This window comes from Pyrgilauda ruficollis, unplaced genomic scaffold (assembly GCF_017590135.1).
Source record: "Pyrgilauda ruficollis isolate IOZ18807 unplaced genomic scaffold, ASM1759013v1 scaffold96, whole genome shotgun sequence".
Lineage (NCBI taxonomy): Eukaryota > Metazoa > Chordata > Aves > Passeriformes > Passeridae > Pyrgilauda > Pyrgilauda ruficollis.
This window is the reverse complement of record NW_024531710.1, coordinates 995,748-1,015,900: the sequence shown is the minus strand read 5'-3', so window position 1 is coordinate 1,015,900 and position 20,153 is coordinate 995,748. Positions and strand designations below refer to the sequence as shown.

Genomic DNA, 20,153 nt, shown 5'->3' with positions numbered 1-20,153 from the left:
TCTGTTCACTGGATGGTCCTCAGGAGGAAGTGCACCAGCCTACCTCTCAGGGCCATGCATAGGCAGAAATGAACAGTGGGCAGATGTGGACTTTGATTTGCTTTCAGCAGAAATGCTCTTGAGACTTCATCCTCCAAGAACCTTAAAGTGTTTCACATTTCCTGATCATCATTTGCTGTTTGTTTGCTGTTGTGGGCAGATGTGGACTTTGATTTGCTTTCAGCAGAAATGCTCTTGAGACTTCACCCTCCAAGAACCTTAAAGCGTTTCACATTTCCTGATCATTTGCTGTTTGTTTGCTGTGTTTTTGTTCAAAATTCGGCTGTTAAGGTAATTTTCTATAAGCTTTTGTGCTCTTTGGACAGTGCTGTGCCAGTTCTTGCACATGCTCTGTATTCCTGCATTGCCTTTTCCCTTTTGCAGCACTCTCTTCAAGCCAATTCACAATTCTCTCACTGTAGCTATTTATGTTTGTGTTTTACCTACTAAGAAAGTGTCTCACAAAGAAAACGGATGAAATAGAAAATTTTAAAGCTGGTGTAAATATAATAAGTCAGTGACAGGCAGAAAGCAAAAAAAAAAGAAAAAAAATAGACTTCCTGTGCAAGCACTGCATGAGGGCTCATTATCCAACGTGCCTGTCCTTCTGTCCCCATTACATGATGGGTAGGACTTCATTTTTGTGACGTGGTGGCACGCCCTGGGGATGTGGCTTGGGGGGCACAGGGACGTGGGGTGTCTTTGTAAGATGTTGTGGGGCCTCTCTGCTTCAGATGCTAAGCACTACTCTCTGAGTTCATTACATAATCTGCAGCTGAAAATATAACTAAAATATTTTATTCTTGTCACTAGCATTTTTCTATCTGGAAATTTGATCAATATGTATTTTTTTTTAAATCCCAACTTCCAGTCGGGAATTTTTTAAAAAAAACCCAAGCTATAGTCACAAACCAGCAGGGCTGCCTTTGCTTCTGCAAAACAGAAACACCAAGGTGTTGTCTCGGTGCCATCTGCACCTGCTGTGAGCTGCTCCAGGCTGAGTGTGTGTGTTTGCACCCACCTTCTGACCACAACCTCTGCAGGGTACCCACGGCTAAACCTGTTCTGCTGAAAGGAAAGGGGGTGTTGCTGTTACAGCATGCACTTCATGGATGCAGAACCTTTCCTGGATGCACTTCATGGTGCTAGGAAATCAGCATACCCTCTTTTTCCGCTTTCCCCACAGTTTCCTGCGGCTGCTGCTGTGCCTCACAGGTGTGTTATGGTCTTTAGCTGATCCCACGGAGGTCTGGAGCCTCTGGAAAGCAGGGCTCTAACTGCTGAGCTCCCTCCCCTGGATGATCTGGGATACCTTTCTGGGTACTGTTGAGTGGCTTGGAGCAGATGCCCAGCGCGATCCTGCCAGGTGTTAAGTGCTGTGATACAGCTCCAGAGAAGCATTCAAACATGTCTGTGATTCCAGTAGAATGAAAGGCCTAGAAAAACCAATTGGTACTTTCCAAATGGGTAAAGATAATTAAAGGGAAAGTAACTCCTTCTCTTGTATTTCTAAAAGGAATGTTTACTTCTGAACTCTCTCTGGTTTTAATTTTTTTCCTTTTAAATGTTGGTATTTCCTGGATGGCAGCTACTCAGCTGTTACAAGGAAAATTAAACATCTTTCTTACTGGTTATAGTTTGCAGTGTCACAGTCTGAAACCAGCTCTCTGTATAATTCTAGCAACCCACCTGTGGCTCAGTACCCAGAAGCAGCAGCAAACCAAACTGATATTAAGTAGGTGAATCCAGCTAGAAAAGGTAGAAAATGTTAAGCTTTGTGTTGTACCCTCATCACTGTTTTACCACCTCTGTGTGTGACAGTTTTTCAGGGGAATAATTTATGTCATCCATTATTATGTGTATTTTAGTGCTCAGTTAACGCGACCTAATATTTCAAACAAAATACAACTTCTGTAATGAGATACCTCGTTTCTGCCAGGATGTTATTAGGATCCCTGCTACAGTGATCTAATGAGATTGACCTTCATTTCATAACAAATTGTGCTCCCCGTGAAACTATTTTTAATAGCATTCATGTAGGGAAATAAATGATTCGAGTAATTATAAATTTGATGAAAATGACAAGTTACTTTAAAGTGCTACTATATTTTTACAACGTTACACACCGATTGAGTGCAACATCGCGAAAGTCTCATGCGGTTTTGTTCTCTCTGCCGCTCCGCAAAGAACAAAATTAATGAGTTGAGTTCGTGCTGGGTAGAAGATAAACCCCGTGTAATTGGGAATCGGGTGCTGGTGTGAGCATCTCGCAGGCTCCTACCCCCGGAGTGCCATTTGCTGCCATCTCCTGGGCGGTTCCCAATATTTCAAGGAGAAGATCCAATGCGTGCTCTAATAAATTGCTGTTGTCCTGATCGTCAGAGTCGTAGTGCACGTGACTGATCAGAGATACTTTATTGAGATTAATCCTCTTGTAAGAGGTGATGAAAAAGAGGCATCCATATCCTCAGTATTTCTGTTAATTGTCTTAAAACTATTAGTTGAAGCAGGTTGGGTATAGGATTTCAGAGAAAAGAGGGAGAGGATTTGGATACATATATGTAGAAGATAAGAATGCTCTACTATGCTGTAGCTAGTTTAATCTGAAAAGCTTTCTACCTACTATTTAATCCTCACCATGTCCTCAAACTTCTTTTCTTACATAGTACCACTTCTGTGATGTCATTCCACTGTGGTGCAGAAGATTCTTTATATTTATTTCCCATTGCAGGCAGAATAAGTGACGTAAAAAATATATGACTAAATATTTTCTTATATATACTCATATATGCAGCTTATGTTTTACTGCCATATTTTCGGCAGACCTGGATGGAAGTCTCATGCTTATAAACTTTGTCTAAAAAATCCCATCCCCAAAGCTGTTCTGAATAAACAGCTTAACAAAAAACCTATTTGAGATGAAAAGACTGAGATGCAAATTAAACTTTAAAGGAAAGGCTTCACAAAAATAACGTTGTTATTTCCTCAAAGTCCATAGAAATTCCCACATTAAGATAAAGAACTTTCAAGTCTGTATGTAGAGCACCATCTGGTGACTCGTGCACAGCAGGATCCCACGGCAGGGATTTACACACCTTGCCACATGGCAGACAGCGGGACAGCGACATCCCCCAGGGAGCTGCTCCCGATGTCCTCCCTGCCACATACAGCCCCTCACAATGTGCTTACAGTGCTCACTCCTATTGTTCTTTCGAGCCTGTGCCCGGGCTGTGCCGTGCCCTTGTGTGTGCAGGGAGCAGCATTGGTGTGCTGCTGCTGCGGCCTCAGCCCTGCCCAGCGGCAGGCTCTCCTTCTGCCTGGGAAGGGCTCCCGGGAAAGGCTCACTCTTCCAGTCCTGGGCTCGGGAGCAGGCAGCAAGCACAGGATAACTGCCTGGCAGCCAGCCTCTCTTGGCTGCCCCCCTTCCTGCCTGCCTGAGACATCCGCTCACTCCGTGCCTCTCTCTGCTGCTGCCACTGTGCTGCTCTGTCCTCTCTGTCACAGTTGTCCTGGGAATGCCACAGTCACTGCTACAGAACAAACCCAGCAGGGACGTGCCTGCCTGGCCTTTGGCTGTGCGCTGTGGGTGGTGGTTGTTGCTGTTCATTTCCACAAAATCAATGAACTGGATGATCCAGTTGGAAGCATCATTCTTGGGTACATTAACTATTTGTGGATTTTGAGCAGTCTTGTTACAGAAACAGTTGGACTTCAAGAGGTTTTAGTTTTCCTGTATCATTGAGCAAGTAAAAAGACTTGAAGCTTAATTCTCCACTGCATTATATCATAGTACTATAGGTTTCAGTACAGTTCTATTTCACCTTAAACTCAAGGTAATTGTCTTGAATATCATGTTTTCAACCCATAATCCTCTATAGCCCACATATCTCAGGCAATCACCTCAGCGCCTGTGGATTTCTGAATCACCTTACCACTGAAAAAACGTATCTCTTTTTTCAGTAGAATAGCCCACGGACTCAGCAAAAGGATCATATGTCTGAGTCTGGATACAGCATATGAAGGACTTCCTCCAGCAATAATAACACAAACACTACAGGAATGAAATGTGCTACTAAGATCATATGTCTGAGTCTGGATACAGCATATGAAGGACTTCCTCCAGCAATAATCACACAAACACTGCAGGAATTAAACATGCTACTAAGACTATTTTTATTATTTTTTTTTTTCATGTGGCAACTTTCTTAATTACTTAGACAACCATTTCTTATAATTTAGCACAGTGGACTGGTTACAAAATCAGTCAGTGTTGTATGTGAGGAAGAGAGAAGTGGCAGCAGTTTAGCTGATGCCCTGTTCTGCTGGAGCAGACAGGTGTCTGTGTTAGAGCAGGAAGGGAGGGTTGAGGGTCAGAGATCACACATTTGACAGGGATACTGCATTGCTTCAAATCTCCTCCCCACAGCATCCAAACACCTTTGCTTTCTGAGGAACTTGCATGACTGTGAAACCTGCAAGGAGGCTGTGAGGACATTTTGGAAGGGCACAGGACTTGCTGAGTGTTAAAATATAGCTTTATACTGAGATTTAATACAATAAGGGTGAACCCTATTGTAAATACAGAAGCCAGTAGCTCTGTAAACCACTGAAGAGGTGCATATTTCATCATTTGAAAGCTCATATTTTAATCTTAATTTTTTGTTGGTTTAATCCCTTGGGAACTTCTCTGTAGTGAAAAACATGGCATACATTACTTTAGGCCTTTAAATTATGTTTATGTATAAGCAATAGGGAGAACATGCTACACTACTGTTATTGATTCAGTTAGGTTACAAAAAGCCCAACAATAAAACAGAGTGAAAAAAGAAGCAAAAGATTAAATTTGGAAATTTCCAACTGTAATAGCAGTCCCTCTGAAGCACACTAATAAGGCCAGTCCTGACCATGCTGGATTTGGGTGGATTCATGAGGCAAATGGCTGCAGGGTGTCCAGCCACTGATCCTCACTGCCTCCAGCTGTGGGTCCCACCACATGGGAGCTTTGCCAGGGATGTGCTGCCTTTTTATGAGGAGCTTCTGGCTTCTGAATTTTTATAGTTGTCACCAGTTTAGGTGTCCTGAGGCTCATGGTCATGCTGTTTCACCATTTGATAAACATGGAAGAACCTGTTACAGCTGCTCCTTTGCATGCCACCAGCAGGGCTCAGCTGTGCTGAGCCAGCCTAGCTCTGGGGCCTGCACTGACTTAATTTCTTAATTTACACTCAGACTTCCCCAGACCAAAAGATGCACCTTTGCAAAATGCACATCTCCATCCCAAATGGAGCCTCCCTGTGCACTGATCTGCCATAGGCAGGGGGATTCTCTGGCTTTGGAATCCGGGGAGTTGCACAATGAACTTGGGCATTTGTTCTGACTGTAATTGCAATGGATTTTTAAAATCAGCAGGGAAAAGTCGTTCTGTCTTGGATGTAAAACACAGCTGCATTTCCCACAAGGAAGGCCTTTTCCAGAGATGTGAAGCATCCCAGAACCCAGGCATGCATGGCTCGGGGAAGCACTCTGGGCTGTGTTTGAGAGGGTTGTGTGCAGTTATGGCCTTTATTCTGTAAGTGACCTATTTCAGTGGAGAGAACTGTTCTGTATAAGGGCAGCTGTTTTCAACTTTGGATATTTTGGAGAGAGGAGGAAATGCAGTGAAGGATAGAATTAGGTCACAACTTCCAAAATCTGCCAAGATTTTTCTCTTGATTGGCTTACTGCTTCTGTAAAGCAGTCTCTCACATTGGAAGCAATAATCTGTCCTCTGCACTCGCTGGATCAAAGTATAAAGGGAACTCACTGAAATCATAAAAAATTTAATTTTCTATATTTCTATGTGGAAGTATGGCAATAAAGGCAAAGCAATCTTCTCAGCTCTGTAATTAGCATTTATGATTGGGAGATAAACAATCAATCAAGCCACTTAAAGCATTTCTCACAAGCAGTTCAGAGTCTCACTAAAGTCACTGAAATGCAGGGCAACGCAAGTAGTGCTGTGATGAAGTCAGACTCAGGGCAGGAATAGCAATGGGATTGTTGATGATTAGTGGGATAAGAAGCAGGATTAGAAAGACCACTTTTAAAACTGAGGAGCTCAGTTCAGTTCAGACAACGTCCTGAGCCCACTGATTGCTCCCTGCAGAGAGCAAGCTTGAAATCTTCATTCCCTGTGCTATTTAGAACTAATAAATATGTCCAAATTAGAAGCTAGGGAAGTGCTTTCACATCGTATCCCTCATTAAGACACTTTGGGGAGGGTGGAAAAGATAAAACTATTCAAAAGCATTTTAATAACTGAAGGAATGTATTAAATTTGCCTGCATCCAAAGGGTGGCCCAGAGCTTTGCTTTCAGGGGCTGTGTGCACCCATGCCTGTGGGGGAGGCAGTGGCTGAACAGAGTGCCTGGAAATCTGGCCTACATTGTGCAAAACAAGAAATTAGCAGAGCCTTTGTGGCTCATGTTCTGATTAAATCTTTTGCATTATATCCTCTTTCAACATTGCTGTGGATTTTGAGCACTTACCCAGCTGTATCCATGGTAAGGCACACTTCTCAGATGCAGTTAAAACAGGCTGTTCATGCTTTTTCATGAAATAACATAAATTCACAGTCATACCACTGTCTCCTTCTGGCAGTTTGGAGATATAGGAAATATTGCAATCAGACGTTTCTAATTTAATTCAATCCCTCATTAATTTGATCTCTCCTTTAATTCAATCCCGGCCTCAGGACCTAAATAATTTGTATTAAAAATAACATAATGACCACTCTTTCTTTTAATCAATGGTGACTGCTTTAGGCAGGTATTAGCAGATAATCTGATTACTAAATACACAGTGAGTTGGCATTTAGTTAATAACTAACGGGAAAATTTGGAAAACAATCAAAGGAGAAAAAAATAAAAAGAGGAAGAGGGATAAGAGAAGAGAGCCTTACAAAGGCACACAGCATTAAAGAAAGTATTGTGGAAGAGTTATTTTTGTAGTGATTGTTATTGGTACAAGCCTCTGAGATGCACAGCCAGTGGTGTCAGCCATGGGCGCCAGGCTCAGCCCAGCAGGGGGATGACTCCAGAGTCAGGTCTGTGGGAAATCTGACACCTTTTCCCTTGAGACTTATTTAAACTTACTAATGAGATTTGGATGTTAGATGCTTAGAGTTATTAGGCAGGCACAGCTCCACTGAGCTCTGGCTACACCATTTGCAACCCTCTCTTAGTGCAGGTAGACACTATTTGCCTGCCCAGTAGCCTTTTTGTGGGAAAGATGTTGGGAAAACTCATGTTGTCTGGCAAGAAACCTTGTGATGCACAGCTCAGTCCAGGCTGTACACAGAGCAGTGTGGAGCTGCTCTGCAGCTGCTTCATAGCAGCTGGTGGGGAATCACCAGGCAGGCTCTCTGGCCAGTTCTGTGATTGCCACAAGGTCCCCAGTTCTCTGGAGACTGAGAGCTGCCTGCAGCAGGACTGCCAGGGCTGGCAGTGCTCGACAGATGCTGACAGGGACTTCTCCGAGGAGACAGAGCTGCAGCTCTCATTTTCTTACAAACCCCATCTTGGGTCTGCATCTGAAGCAGGTAGTTTGTATCCACTATCTTTTCCTGTCAAATTTGCCATACTGCTGTAATGACAGCCCTTCTAGCAAGCCAGGAGTTCTAAAGGAGCCTTGGACTGTTATTTCCCACCTGCCTCCCCCTCTCCCTGCTCCTGATGCCTGAATGGGGCCCAGGGTGTGCTTTTTTCCAGTGCAGCAGCATTGGAAGGGTACCCAGCACAGCACGAGGGATCCCAAGCTGTTACAGAGACACCTTTTGGCTACAGCAGAAGAAAGAGCCTTGGCAGTTTGCTGTTTGCAAGTTGCCCAATAGCAAAAGGGAGATTCACAGAGTGAACTGACATTTTCCAGTGTGCTGTAACTCTCTGCCCATGTTCCCAAGTTCACTGGGGCTCTGTTAAGTGTATTTTTACACTGATGTGGTGATGAAAGGTGCCATGCCATCTCAGAAGGGACCTCTGGGGGAGATAAGAACTGGATGTGCTCATCACACAAGGGCCTTTGAAGCTTCTAGTAGAGACTGCTTGAAGTCATCAGCATAGTACCACAGCAGATTTGGGAGTTAAGCAATGCAGTGCCTGGTACTCCCATTTCTGAGGGGTGCCAAGGCAGTTGACCACTGGACTCCTACTCATGTTAATGAGGCTCATTCCCAATGTCCTCTTTGTAAGAAAGGCTGCTCAGCAATACCTTGGAATTAGGCTGGTCCAAGTGGGAAAGCTGCTCCAAACCAGAGTTGTCTCCTGCAAACCAGAGGTATTGACACCTCCCTGGGAGACAGAAGAGGATGCTGAACTGACAGAGGACACTAGTCTCAGTCTAGATGTGTATTGGGGCTGAAATGGTAGAGCAGCTTCACCTGGTACTCCAGTGCTATAGCTTTGAACCCTTTTTTTGGGACTGTATCTTGTTACTTTTGTGTTCGAGCAGCTGTTATTAAAATCGACAAAACAAATTGATAAGTCTATAAAAATCATTCTGCAATAGATTTCATTGAAGGAGGCTGTCAAGTCATGATGGATAGTTATGAGTCAGCGGTGAATAGAATGCAAACAGAAATACTGTAGGAGATGGTTTAGTTGAGCAACTCTGAATTCCTGCATACAATTGTCCCCAAATGGCTTGCTGTGTCTTTTTTATACTCCTTTGCCATGCTGTCCATCAGTTCCTGGATCTGTGGCATAGCAATTTAATCTCTTCTTGTAAAGTGATTTAGGATCAACACAAAACTCACACTGTATTTTTATTATACTTCTGGTGAACGAAGAAATAGAAAACCCTTTTCATGGTGACAGAACAAAACCAATGTAACAAGTACAAATTCTTTAGGGAAGACAGACAACTGTGCCTAGGAACTAGTCTTAGCTCAGTGTTTCCAGCTGCTGATTTGCAGGAAGAAGTAATTAATCACAAAGTGAAATCTGTTCAAGATTAGCATAAATTGCAGAAAATTGTAAGAGACTCCAGATGGATTTGAATTATTTGAAAAAAAAAAAACAAAAACCAAAAAACCAGACAAAACCACCAAAGGGAATGTTGAGTTGGATGAACACAGACTAATTCCTAGTAAAAAATAAACAAAATATTTTTACATGAACATCCAGAATTTTCAAGACTCTAGGCATGGAGATGTCTGCCCAGCACAAGCAAAGAGGTGCTGATGGGCTGTGGATGAAATACATTCTGCCATTTCTACAGAACGCCGTACCCTTACTCCTAGCCCCAGTCTGAGCCAAAACACCTCTAAAACCTACAACAGAAAAGGTCTCACTCAGAGCAAGGAAGAGATCAGGACTGTGTGCTGCAGTTCCTATGGAAGAGATGTTGAGCTCCAAGGTACAGGGAGAAACACTTCATGCCACAGGGACATGATTTGAACATTTCACTGCTGCAAAAGGGCCAGGGATGGTGAAGCTCTGGGTCTGGATGGTATTGAAACATTTGTAACTCATGCCATTAAACTTTTGTCATGTAGTATCAGACAACCTCTTCTGACTTCCTTTGTGTCTTGTTGGAAGCTGAAGCACGTCCTGGTGTCCTGTGATTGCAGCTTCAGCAATAACTCCCGTACACACACAAATGCATAAGATGAAGGACTAATGTAGCAGAGCATACAAAACTTTTTTTCCCAGTAATGTAAATGGAAGGAAGGAAGTTTCCAAGGAGACTTTCTTCCCTGGCCACAAGAAGCTGCATGACTGGCTCCCAGGTTATGGGAAGTTCCTTTTCTTTTGATGGTTGCAGTGGTGGTTGTACATGGGCAGACTTCTGGCCCATTTCCAAGAGTAACTTGATTCAAATTTAGTGCCCATGTAGGAACCAGGAGAATTTTATTACCTTGATTTAATTCTTCATTTTCTTTACAAGAACATTTATGTCCTTCTGCACTTTGGAGAGGTGCAAAGTTAATAGCTTGCTTCTTGTAGACACACTGCAGGGATTTCATGTTTTTTAAGGGTAATCTGCTATTCACAGCAGTTTATCTGGACCATTAAGACTCCAGTGAAATCAGGCAAAACCTGGCATCTGACATGAGATCTGTATCTGCCCCTCAGCCCCACTGCACACAAGTTCTGTCCCTGGGGCTGTCCTGTCTCACTGGGCTGTGCAGGGAAGTACGGGCTCCTCCCATACCTGTAAAACACAGGCAGCAGCTGGAGAAGGAGCTTTCTGTGGATCTGTTGGTAGGGCTGGCACTGACAAGAGCAGACAGGAAAATACCCAAGCAAGAAACCTCCCTATTCCTGATCCTTCACTTTTCAGAAGATAAGAAATAGAGTTTTGTGATTTTACCTTAAATTATTGCCTGTTACTTCCAGTGCTTCCTTCTGTGCCTGTCCTGAGTCTGCCAGCTGCAATGTAACAAAAACTACACTCTAATGATAGCAAAACAAAGGGTGAGAACAGGAGAATATGCACCTTTGGTAGCTATTACTTTTGAGTTCTCTGATTTTACACAAGCAAATCTGCCTCAGAGCCTCCAAGCTGCTCTCCCAGTGACTCCCCTGGTGCCTGTTTGCCAGACAATGACTTTTTGCTCATCTGGAAGCACTGAACTGATGGCAAGGAGCCTGCCCCCACCTTCCATTGGGGGGGGTTAATGATCAGGCTTTAGTGCTGCCTCCTGAGACAGCAGCGGCAGCACCAAGTGCAGCAGATTTGAAGGCCCAACACTTGTGTTTTAATGTGTATTTCTCCACAGACCTACAAGGCAGCTCAGAATTGAAACTACAGCCTCTCTGCAGAGCAGTTTGCCTTGGGAACAGCTTCCACCGAGCCTGGTTAAAAGCACCTCTGGGCAAGGAGGATGCTGTGATTCCTGTGGGGCACCACAGGAGCTCATTGACTGAGGCAAAAGCAGCAGCCTGCAGAGCTCAAGTGATGCAGGGAGGCTTTCTACAAAAGAAAGGTTTATCCTGTTAGCACACAGCTCTACTATTGGCTGAGTTTCTGAGCTGATACAGACATTTTTGCATCAACTGAAATAGGCATCTGTTCCACTTGTGTTCATGTCTGGCACAAGCTGAAATGAGAACGCCAGACTGCGACTGCTTAAGGACACCCACAAGAGAGTTTGCACTAACAGAACTAAATTAATTTCCAACAGATTTTAGTTAAACTAGTATAATTATCATGTCTTGACAAGGGTTCAGTCTATTTTTGCATATCTTTTCCCTGCAGAGTGATGATTGCCACTGACATAAATGGCATAATCGAACTCTGTTCAGCTGAAGTCCGTGGCACTTTGTTGAAGTGAACAGGGATTACTCTGGCAAAGCCAAAGTATCTGTCAGGCTGTAAAACGTGCTGTGTATTTATGTGTGACACCTTTGGAGCCAGCTAGCTTTCTACTTTCAAAAGGATGAGGACAATAGCTTGAACTGTTTTTGAAAGGCTTTCATACAGTGTCGAAGGAATAAATGTGAAGGGCAGGTAGTAGTTACACTTCAGCTAATTCTGATCATTGAAATATGCCATACCTGTGCAAAGCCACTGTGACTGTGGGGAGAATAGAGCCTGCAGGCTGTTCTTTTGGGTTGTTTTTATTTTTCTTTCAAGAGTATTTGTGAGCAGTGTGATTGTCATGCAGAGGCACGGCGCTGCTCTGACGTATATGGTGTCATGTGTTCTACGCTAATAAATTAGCATCTGCAGCTACCATTGCTGCCTGTCAAATGTGGGTACAAAATTGAGCTGTTTGGTCTCAGTGCCACTGAAGTGTGTCTGCACACTGCAGAAGATGCACATCATCCCATCTGTTTCCCACAGAACCTCCATCAGGTCGGACGCTTCAAGGTAACAGATCAGACACAATGAATTCCACCGCAGACGACTGCCTTGGAGGCATCCTCCTGCTTTGTCCCTGCATGTCAAAATTTGACTTAAGAGTAATTTTATTCCTTCACAGCAGGTCACTTAAACCCTGTCCACTCTAGGGAAATTTCTAACTTTGGCCCAGCTCGTTACATGCCAATGGTTGTCCCCAGCGTGGCCGCTGTCATTAACGTGCCAAGTCACTTCTCTCCAAGCAGGCCTTACAAGACTCTGGCTCAATCAACAGCAGCCACTGGTGGCCAGTTTATTTTTGGGCCGTCGCTGCCACGTGCCAGATGGAGCTGACACAGCGCCAGGCACGGTGAGGCTTCGGGGCAGATGCCAGAGGTGGGAGGTGGGCAGCGTCCCCAGCGCTGGCAGCTCCTGCAGCCGGGGTGTGGGCACCTGCACTGCTGCTGCAAACCCAGAGTAAAATGCTCTGCTGCGCTGCCCACGTGCATTTGCCTCAGAAAAAAAACAACTCACGGTTTTGTCTAATTACCTAGGAAGGGAGAAAAACAGGCGACCACAAGTTTGATTTGGAGTGTAATAAAACTAGTTTATTTACACAGTAACACGAATGCCACGGAGTACACAGCAAAGTACCACAGCAAACCAGAGTGTGACTGCCCCTGATCACAAAGGAAGGCTTGAAGTTTATATACTTATTTATATAAAAATGTGTAAATATCAATATGAAGCACCAGATAAAGCAATGCAACCGGGAATTCCAAATACAAATTACCCACAAGAATGGAACTGAAAAAAGAAATTAAAATAAATTCAAGGCATTTAAAGAAATCCCATTTATAAAAGTTCACTGATTTTGGAATCCCCAATTTAAAAATAAATTTCCCCCTTTTATTAAAAACAAGAACATATTCTTAAATGCTCAGCATAAGTAAGTTTTAAAAGAAAAAAACCCAAGGATTTCAACTGCAAAACCTTCTAATACCAACAATCCAAAGGACAAGGAAACAAAAGTTTTGAGTCATTTTTGAAAAGGTGTTATGTATGAAATTACTATATTAAAATTTACACACTCTTAAAATATATATTATATATACAATATATAATATATATATATTTTTTCAAGCAAAAAGGGGCAAAGAATACTTTTGGGATAAAAAATTCATATACATACATATATATTAAAACATGCCCACATGCACTCATATATATATATATATGTATGTATATATATATTTGTGAACAAATATTTATTCCATATAAAAAAAAAGCTCCAACCTCTTCTAAATCCCTGAAATCTTCCCCTTAAATTTATGGAAAAAAAATCTTTATAGTCTGAAGTAAAAACCAAATTCTCAAATTCCGCAGAGTGGTAAAATGCTTATGTACAGGTAAGTTGAGTATTTCATTTCTCACTGGCAACTCTGCTTGATCTGAAAGCATTCTGTGGTTTCCAGGTAAATGCTGAGTGGAGCACCAGTGCAAGGAGACTTACAGGAAATTATTTAAATTACATTCTACACCTACTCAAAATCACCACCCTTCTAACACTGCATCCAGGTCAGTAAGAAAATCCATACAAATGTCTGCCAGAAATTCTCTGCAACACAGCAGGGAAAAAGACTTGCTCCTTCTTTTGGAGTTGAGGGTGCCCTTACGACATTTCTCCCCAGTGTTTTGAGAAGTATTTCTTGTGTATTCTTTGCTTGAAATCTTTGTAATCCACATGATTGTTTACAGAATATTTCCACAGGTGTATTTTTATAGAGGTATTTAAAATTCTCTTCTGTACTTTGATGTCATCTTACTGCATAACTAAATCACAGCCCCATCTCTCTCTGCTGTGCTCCAGGTCTTACAGGAGTTTCAGCAGAACCAACACCACCTCTGCAAAATCAGAGTAAAACTGATGGTCTAGTCATGCAGCAAAGTACTGTTTGTACTGAGAAACAGTCAATTTAGAGAAAGGGGGAAAAGAAAGTGCATTACAAGGTCTGACTCAGTTTCTATTGTATCCCTCAGAAAACTTAAAATTGATTTAAATAAAAACAGGATCATTTATTTTATATTTACATAAGGATTTGTTATTACAAACAAAAGAAATTAATTTAGATGGGAATCTCACAAGAATTCAGGACCAGATACATTTTATTTCAGCAGCAAATACATGTTAAAATTAAGGACCTACAGTATGAAGCTGCTGAATAAATTCTGCAGGTAGTTGAACCCTAACATACATATTTTATTTAAATAATATATTTTTCTATATAACATGTAGGAATTCTCTTGTATTAACATGTCAAGATGATCCATTCATACTTTGTGGGTGGGATGTGTGGAGCATAAAAGATTTAAGGTGGAATATTTTTGTAAATGCTACCTGCACTCTTCTCTGTGGGGCAGCAACAGGGTCTCCTGGCTGGAGGTACTGATTTCATCAGTCTGAATACTGAAGTGAGACCAGGCTTCTGTATTTGGACATTCCAGAGGCTCCAGAAGAAAATTCTGGATTCCCTCATTCCCAAAAATGTGTAGGCAAGCTTTTACCAGTAGAGTCTCTTTCTATTCACCTGGTTACGCATATTGCCTGGATCAGATCTGAGGTCTGACAGACAATTAGTAAGAAGTAATTCCCACTGAAGAAATACAAAACTAACCCACTTTCCATATCACCTCAGGAGCAGCTCTGGCAGCCCTCCTGTCTGAACAGAGGTTTGCATTCCCACCACAGCCCAGGGGAGGAGTGCAGCACCTCCAGCACCTCCAGCAGGAGCAGCACGTCCCCGTCCCGCGCGGAGTCCGCAGCAGATTGTCGGAGCAAGAGGCTTCTCCTGATGCCTGGTCGGGCTGGAATAACTGACTTGGTATCCACTGGTATTCCCCCTGTTCCAGATCCCACCTTTGAAAGCCCACAGTTTTATTACTTCAGGTTATGCTGTACTACAAGCAACTTAAAGGAACCTGTTCACACAAACCTTATGGAATAGATCAACCAGTATCATACAAAGTACAGCATTTAATTTTGTAAAGTCTTTTGCATCTTTACATGGGCAGTATTATTTCTAGGGCTGTTATGAAAAGAATAAGATTTCCACCAACTGACCAGCTACATTTCAGGTTTTTGACAAGGCACTAAACATTGTGAATCCAATCACTGTGCTCTCTCTGTAGTATTAGAGAGGGTTTTAATGGCTCTAAAAGGATCAGAAACTACTCATCTTAATTCTTCAAACAAACATTTTTCCAGAAATTAGTTTCCACTGGAAAAATCTTTAGAGTTCATGTTAAAAATATTTGAATGACAGCTTTTATTAATAGAAAAATATATATTTACAGACAATACTGTTATCTTAGATTTGCAGCTCTTCCTATTTCTTGAGCTCAACTGAAAGTGCGACATTGCTAAAAAAAAATTCAAGATCTGTGCACATATTCAAGTACGTTCTAACATGCACAGCCAGGGGTTTTGTTCCTGCCATACACAGGATCCTGTTACAAACAGAGCGGGTTTTTTTCCTTTTGCTTAGCAATTATGCTGTAGCATTCTTAGGATTTGTTTACAATCAGTTTAATGCATACATTCTTGTGTATTTACGTGGCACAATCTGGTGCCAGGATGGAGAACCACCACAAACACAGTTGCAATCATCAGTTAGATGGGCAGATCTGCAAAGTCAGCCTCAAGCTCCTCAAGGAAGAACTCAGGCCAGATCAGGTTCGATTACATTGGCCAGTCTTTCTTTTTGAAAGAAAAAAACCACACAACATTACAAATTGCTAAAGTTTACCCAGTGCTGCACAAGAAAGAGGTTGGTAGTGAACATCTATCCATGCTTGATTATACTGCAGAGCTAAAATGAGTATTGGTTCATCACAAAAGATACAAACTGAAGTTAGATAGCTAGAGATACAAAGGCGTTGGACCAGCTGCATTAACACGTACGGCTGTACAACATTCAGAATCCAACTTTGCATGTGCGTGTTGACATCAAAGTGGCAGCGGGAACACGTGTCCCTAAACATGGGAACACCCATCTGCAATGCCAAGTGGTCCAACAGTTACTCCTATGCCTATCTGAGCTAGCTGGAAAGTCAGGTGCACACACACACCACGCAACAAACACAGAACAGACCACAGAGAACAAGAAGCCCACTGGCAGCTCAGCACACCGTCACTAATAGCTAGTAGGTAGTACACAAGTGACTTGCCATGCTCGGTGTATGTGAACTATGGGAGCATTGCCTTCCTGTGTCCAGATAAAGCAGGGCTGCACTGAACAGGAGATTCTTTTAAAGGTTCTTCTACAAGCTGCTCAGCAGTAGTGCAGAAACTTTCTTTCCTGATGTAGAGGGAGTACTTCAACTACGTACATTGCACTTGGGCTTTTAATGCACTGTCCTGTTTTTCTGCATCAATGCCACCATCCTAACCTTCTTACCAAAAAGAGAAAGAAAAACATACATATCACATTAAAATATCCTTATCCTTGCCTGATCCTTCACTGATACAGGTGAATCAAACAAAAGAACAACCAGAAGTTTCAAAAAAATCTTTAGAAAGGTAACGAAGACAGTCTATACTACGGCACAATCAGTGTAGGCTTCCACACGCCATCAGCTGAGCTCGGAGAGATGCCAGAGCAGAATCACACAGACACTCAAGGCCTCGATGAACGGCGTGCATCCAGAGCTACTCTCGCTGACTTTAAGCCTGCAGGACTGTTTGTTCAGTTTCCATGCACGTGGTCCAAGAATGCATATGTTGTATAAAGTGGCTATTTGTTTCAAGGCTGAAGTGAATTGATTCCTCACAGTTTTAACAAATAAAATGGAACGTCAATTCATAAAAAGAACACGTGGATATCTGTGCATTTATGTGCCAGGAAAGTAAAGGAAGGGGCTGCAGATCTAGCATGGGGTAAAGGCCGGTGTGTAAAGTGAACACTGTAATGTACAGCTTTAAAAAACAATACAAGAATTGCACATAGATCCATAGGAGAGAAGCACAGGCTCGTAACTACGGCTGTCTGCTTTCCATCACCCGGGTCAGAATACTCAGCATCGCTTTTCCCTCTGCATCCAGATCCATTCTTCAGAGCAACTCAGGAAACAACTCCTAGCCTACCAAAACTGAGCAAAGGTAATGTCTGTACAGAGGTTCCACGGCAAACAGCTGTTAGGGCACAGAAGAAAGTCAGCAGTGGCCTCTAAAAGTGAAAAAGCTCCTTCAAGTTGAAGTTTTAAAAATTCTGACTCTTCAATCCTCACTGATTTCTGCTCTAGTCCAAAACTCTGTCTGTGATGCTCTTTGAGCTCTTCTGACAACATTCCATTTTTAGGGTGTTGTCTATAGCAACATTGGAAAACACTGGTTACAGCAGGCAAAGATGATGGGCAGAGATGGGCAGCCAAGCACTGCTGCAGGAAATGTGGATCATGATGCTGTTGGTCATGGCTGCCAAACTTAACAGCTCCCTCAATAATTAAACAACAGTGTTTTTGCCCCCTTGTTTTTACCCTTCAGAGAACTGTGTCTGCAGTAAAAGTATCTCCCTGTTGCCTGTTAGCTACACACAGACAAGCTCTAAACACTTCTATCTCCTGCCAACAAACCTGCAGACCCAATTTCAGTCTCACTTTGCAGTATGGCATAAGTGACAAGAGCAAACCAAAACAAAACAGAAGAGGTGGCTTTTATTTTCATCCCTGATTCATAGCAGTGATTGTCAGAGAAGGCTATGTACGTCCCATCCATTCCAAGTCAGGCTTTAGTGCTTTTTGCGATGGAAGGGGAACTTCAATGGTCCACCACGTGTTGTACTGCTCTTGTATAAATGTGGTTATGGCTACAGTACAGCAACAGTCCAGACTGGTGAAAGTTGCCTAGGAAACAGGATAGATAAAGTGTGCATATTCTGCTTTTTAATGCACAGGTCTCAAGCTAAGGGTAATGGTGTGATTAAGGCAGCATTGATGAAATCATGGATCCATGGTTAGAAGGGATATGGGCAGGCAGTGAGGCAGAGGAGGAGGGAAGAGGACTGAACACAGGTGCTTACTACTCATTGACACTTGCAACGCTCAGTGGACAAACCACATCTGGGGAGGAAAGTACAGGTGGTGTAAAACGTAAGAGAAAGATCAGAACCTGTTTGGCTGAGACCAAAGGGAAGAGGAGCACAGCCTGCTTGTGGGGGACTGATTAAGCCGAGAGGAGATGTGCGGTATGTGGAGTGAAAGCAAATGAGTGTTTTGTGGCATGGTGGATAATTCATCTCACATTCACCACTAATCTGTCTCTGCTTATGGTCACTGCTATTCACTACTCAGTGCTACGTAGGAAATGACAGAAACTACCCAGAAGAGGAGGGCAACTTGTTTACTGCAGTGGTAGAAATAGTGGTATCAAAGCTTGCTCTCCTTTTCAGCCAGATATGAATCAAGTTACATACTGTATGATGCAAATGCAGTCGTGTTACGTGATCAATCCCTAGCAGGCCTGGCAAAAAAGTAAAGTTTCTGTCATACTTGGTACAGGATGCAATTTCTCCAATTGGAACCTATTTGCTCAGAGGTGCTGGCTTTGTTGTCTAGGCTGTTTTGTAACAATTGTACAAAGTGTGAGCCCTAGTGCAGGCTGGAGTGAGGGCTGGGGCAGAGGTGGGGATGCTTCACGAAGAGCAGCAGGCTCTACAACTAGTGCTGCTTCATGAGCCTCACAATGCGATGAAGCGAGTCTGTAGTGGCAAAAGCCAGATACTGACAACAAAGCCAGTCTTCCAGAATAATTCCACAATCCCTCTCCAAGGACTTCTCTGCAAACTTGATCATCAGCAGCGTCCTTTTTATATCGAGCCAGTTCTGAAGTATAGCATCTCTCCGTGAGGGGTTGGAAGACGTACTGAGGGCATGGAACAAGTCTTCACGTGGACCCCAAAGCAGACACTGAAGGATTCCTTTGGCTTCTGATATCAAGATCCTCTCCGAAGGGTTGGGATTCAGCAGGCAGCTGGCAAGTTGTTGAAGCCCTTGCGAGTAGAGGGAACGGCAAGGAATCTTGGGGAGATCAGCACAAGTGTACTCCTTCTCTTTCAGCTCTGGATTCTCATCAAAGGGGTTGGGTAAGTGCAGCATTTCATAGATGAGGATGCCAGTCTGGAACTCATCACACTTCTTGTACTGCGTTGCAGTGATGATTTCTGGAGCCAGGCGGGACTGATCCCGTAGCACCTCAGGATCCACCATGTGACTCTTCTGCTTGGCCTGGGAGAAGTTGCTCACAATTAATCTGGCCGGGCAGGCGGTGTTGGGATTGGGTTCTGTGGCCTCGGGGCTCAGGGGGCTGCCTCCCGGTCTGGAGTGCACCAAGAGCAGGTTCTCCAAGCGCAGGTCGCAGTGTGTGATGTGATAGGGCTTCAGGTGCTCGAGGCCCAGGCACAGCTGCAGCAGCAGCAGGCAGACCTGTCTCTCGTACAGGTCGGGGCTCTTGCTGTGCCGGGGCGCGGACTCGCGCACGAAGTCGGCCACCGTCAGCTGCGGCACCTCGCGTGTGATCACCACCACGCGGCTGCGGGGCTTGCTGCCGCTGCCCTGCCTGCCGGGGCTGTCCCTGCGGGACGCCTCCGGGCTGGAGGCACTGTCCCTGTTCTTCTGCTCAGCTTCTTCCTCCTCTTCTTCCCGCTCTTCTTCCACGTCCGCTGCGTCCTCATCCTCCCACGGAAGGAGGCGAACCGGCACTTCAGCCAGGAAATGGCCGCAGTCCTGCTGGATGTTGAAGTTGATGGCCAGGCTCTGCCGGATGGACAGGCTGTGGTAATACTGCTGGGATTCCTTAGCCTTGCTCTTACAAATCTGGGGGGAAATAAACACAACAGACATAATTCTTTAATTCCTAAATTCTATATATATTTTTTTAATATGATCCCATTTTGTTGATGGGATCTCCAGTCTAGGCCTAAACATGAGCATCGAACATTTTTTTAATGAACTGACCTTGGCACTGTCTTAAGGCACCCAAACAGTTCTCACTGGCTAGTAAGCAACTGCAGAGCAATACATGCAGGCATCTCTCCCTCTGCATAGATGATCCAATGGAAAGCACAATTCTGGTTTTTAATCAGAACAGCAGCTGATACATGGTAAATGCACAGCAAAGTTTTTTTACAGTTATTTGTTTACCTGTATTATTTTATTGCAAGTTCTTCAGCTTTGTGTGAAGCTTGAACAAGAGAAAAAAATCAATAGCAATAGGGGATACAAAGAAATATGCATAA

General features: G+C 43.4%; 1 protein-coding gene across 4 annotated transcripts in view; it reads right to left on the bottom strand.

Moving 5' to 3' along the window:
- Positions 1–12,452: 12,452 nt before the first annotated feature.
- Positions 12,453–20,153, bottom strand: part of PEAK1 (pseudopodium enriched atypical kinase 1) — a 109,503-nt gene continuing 101,802 nt past the window's right edge. For all 4 annotated transcript variants that reach the window (XM_041489683.1, XM_041489681.1, XM_041489684.1 and 1 more), the window contains one exon: positions 12,453–19,731. In XM_041489683.1, the coding sequence (XP_041345617.1) occupies positions 18,577–19,731 (1,155 nt within the window). In that variant the 3' untranslated portion in view covers positions 12,453–18,576. The remainder of the gene's footprint in view (positions 19,732–20,153) is intronic.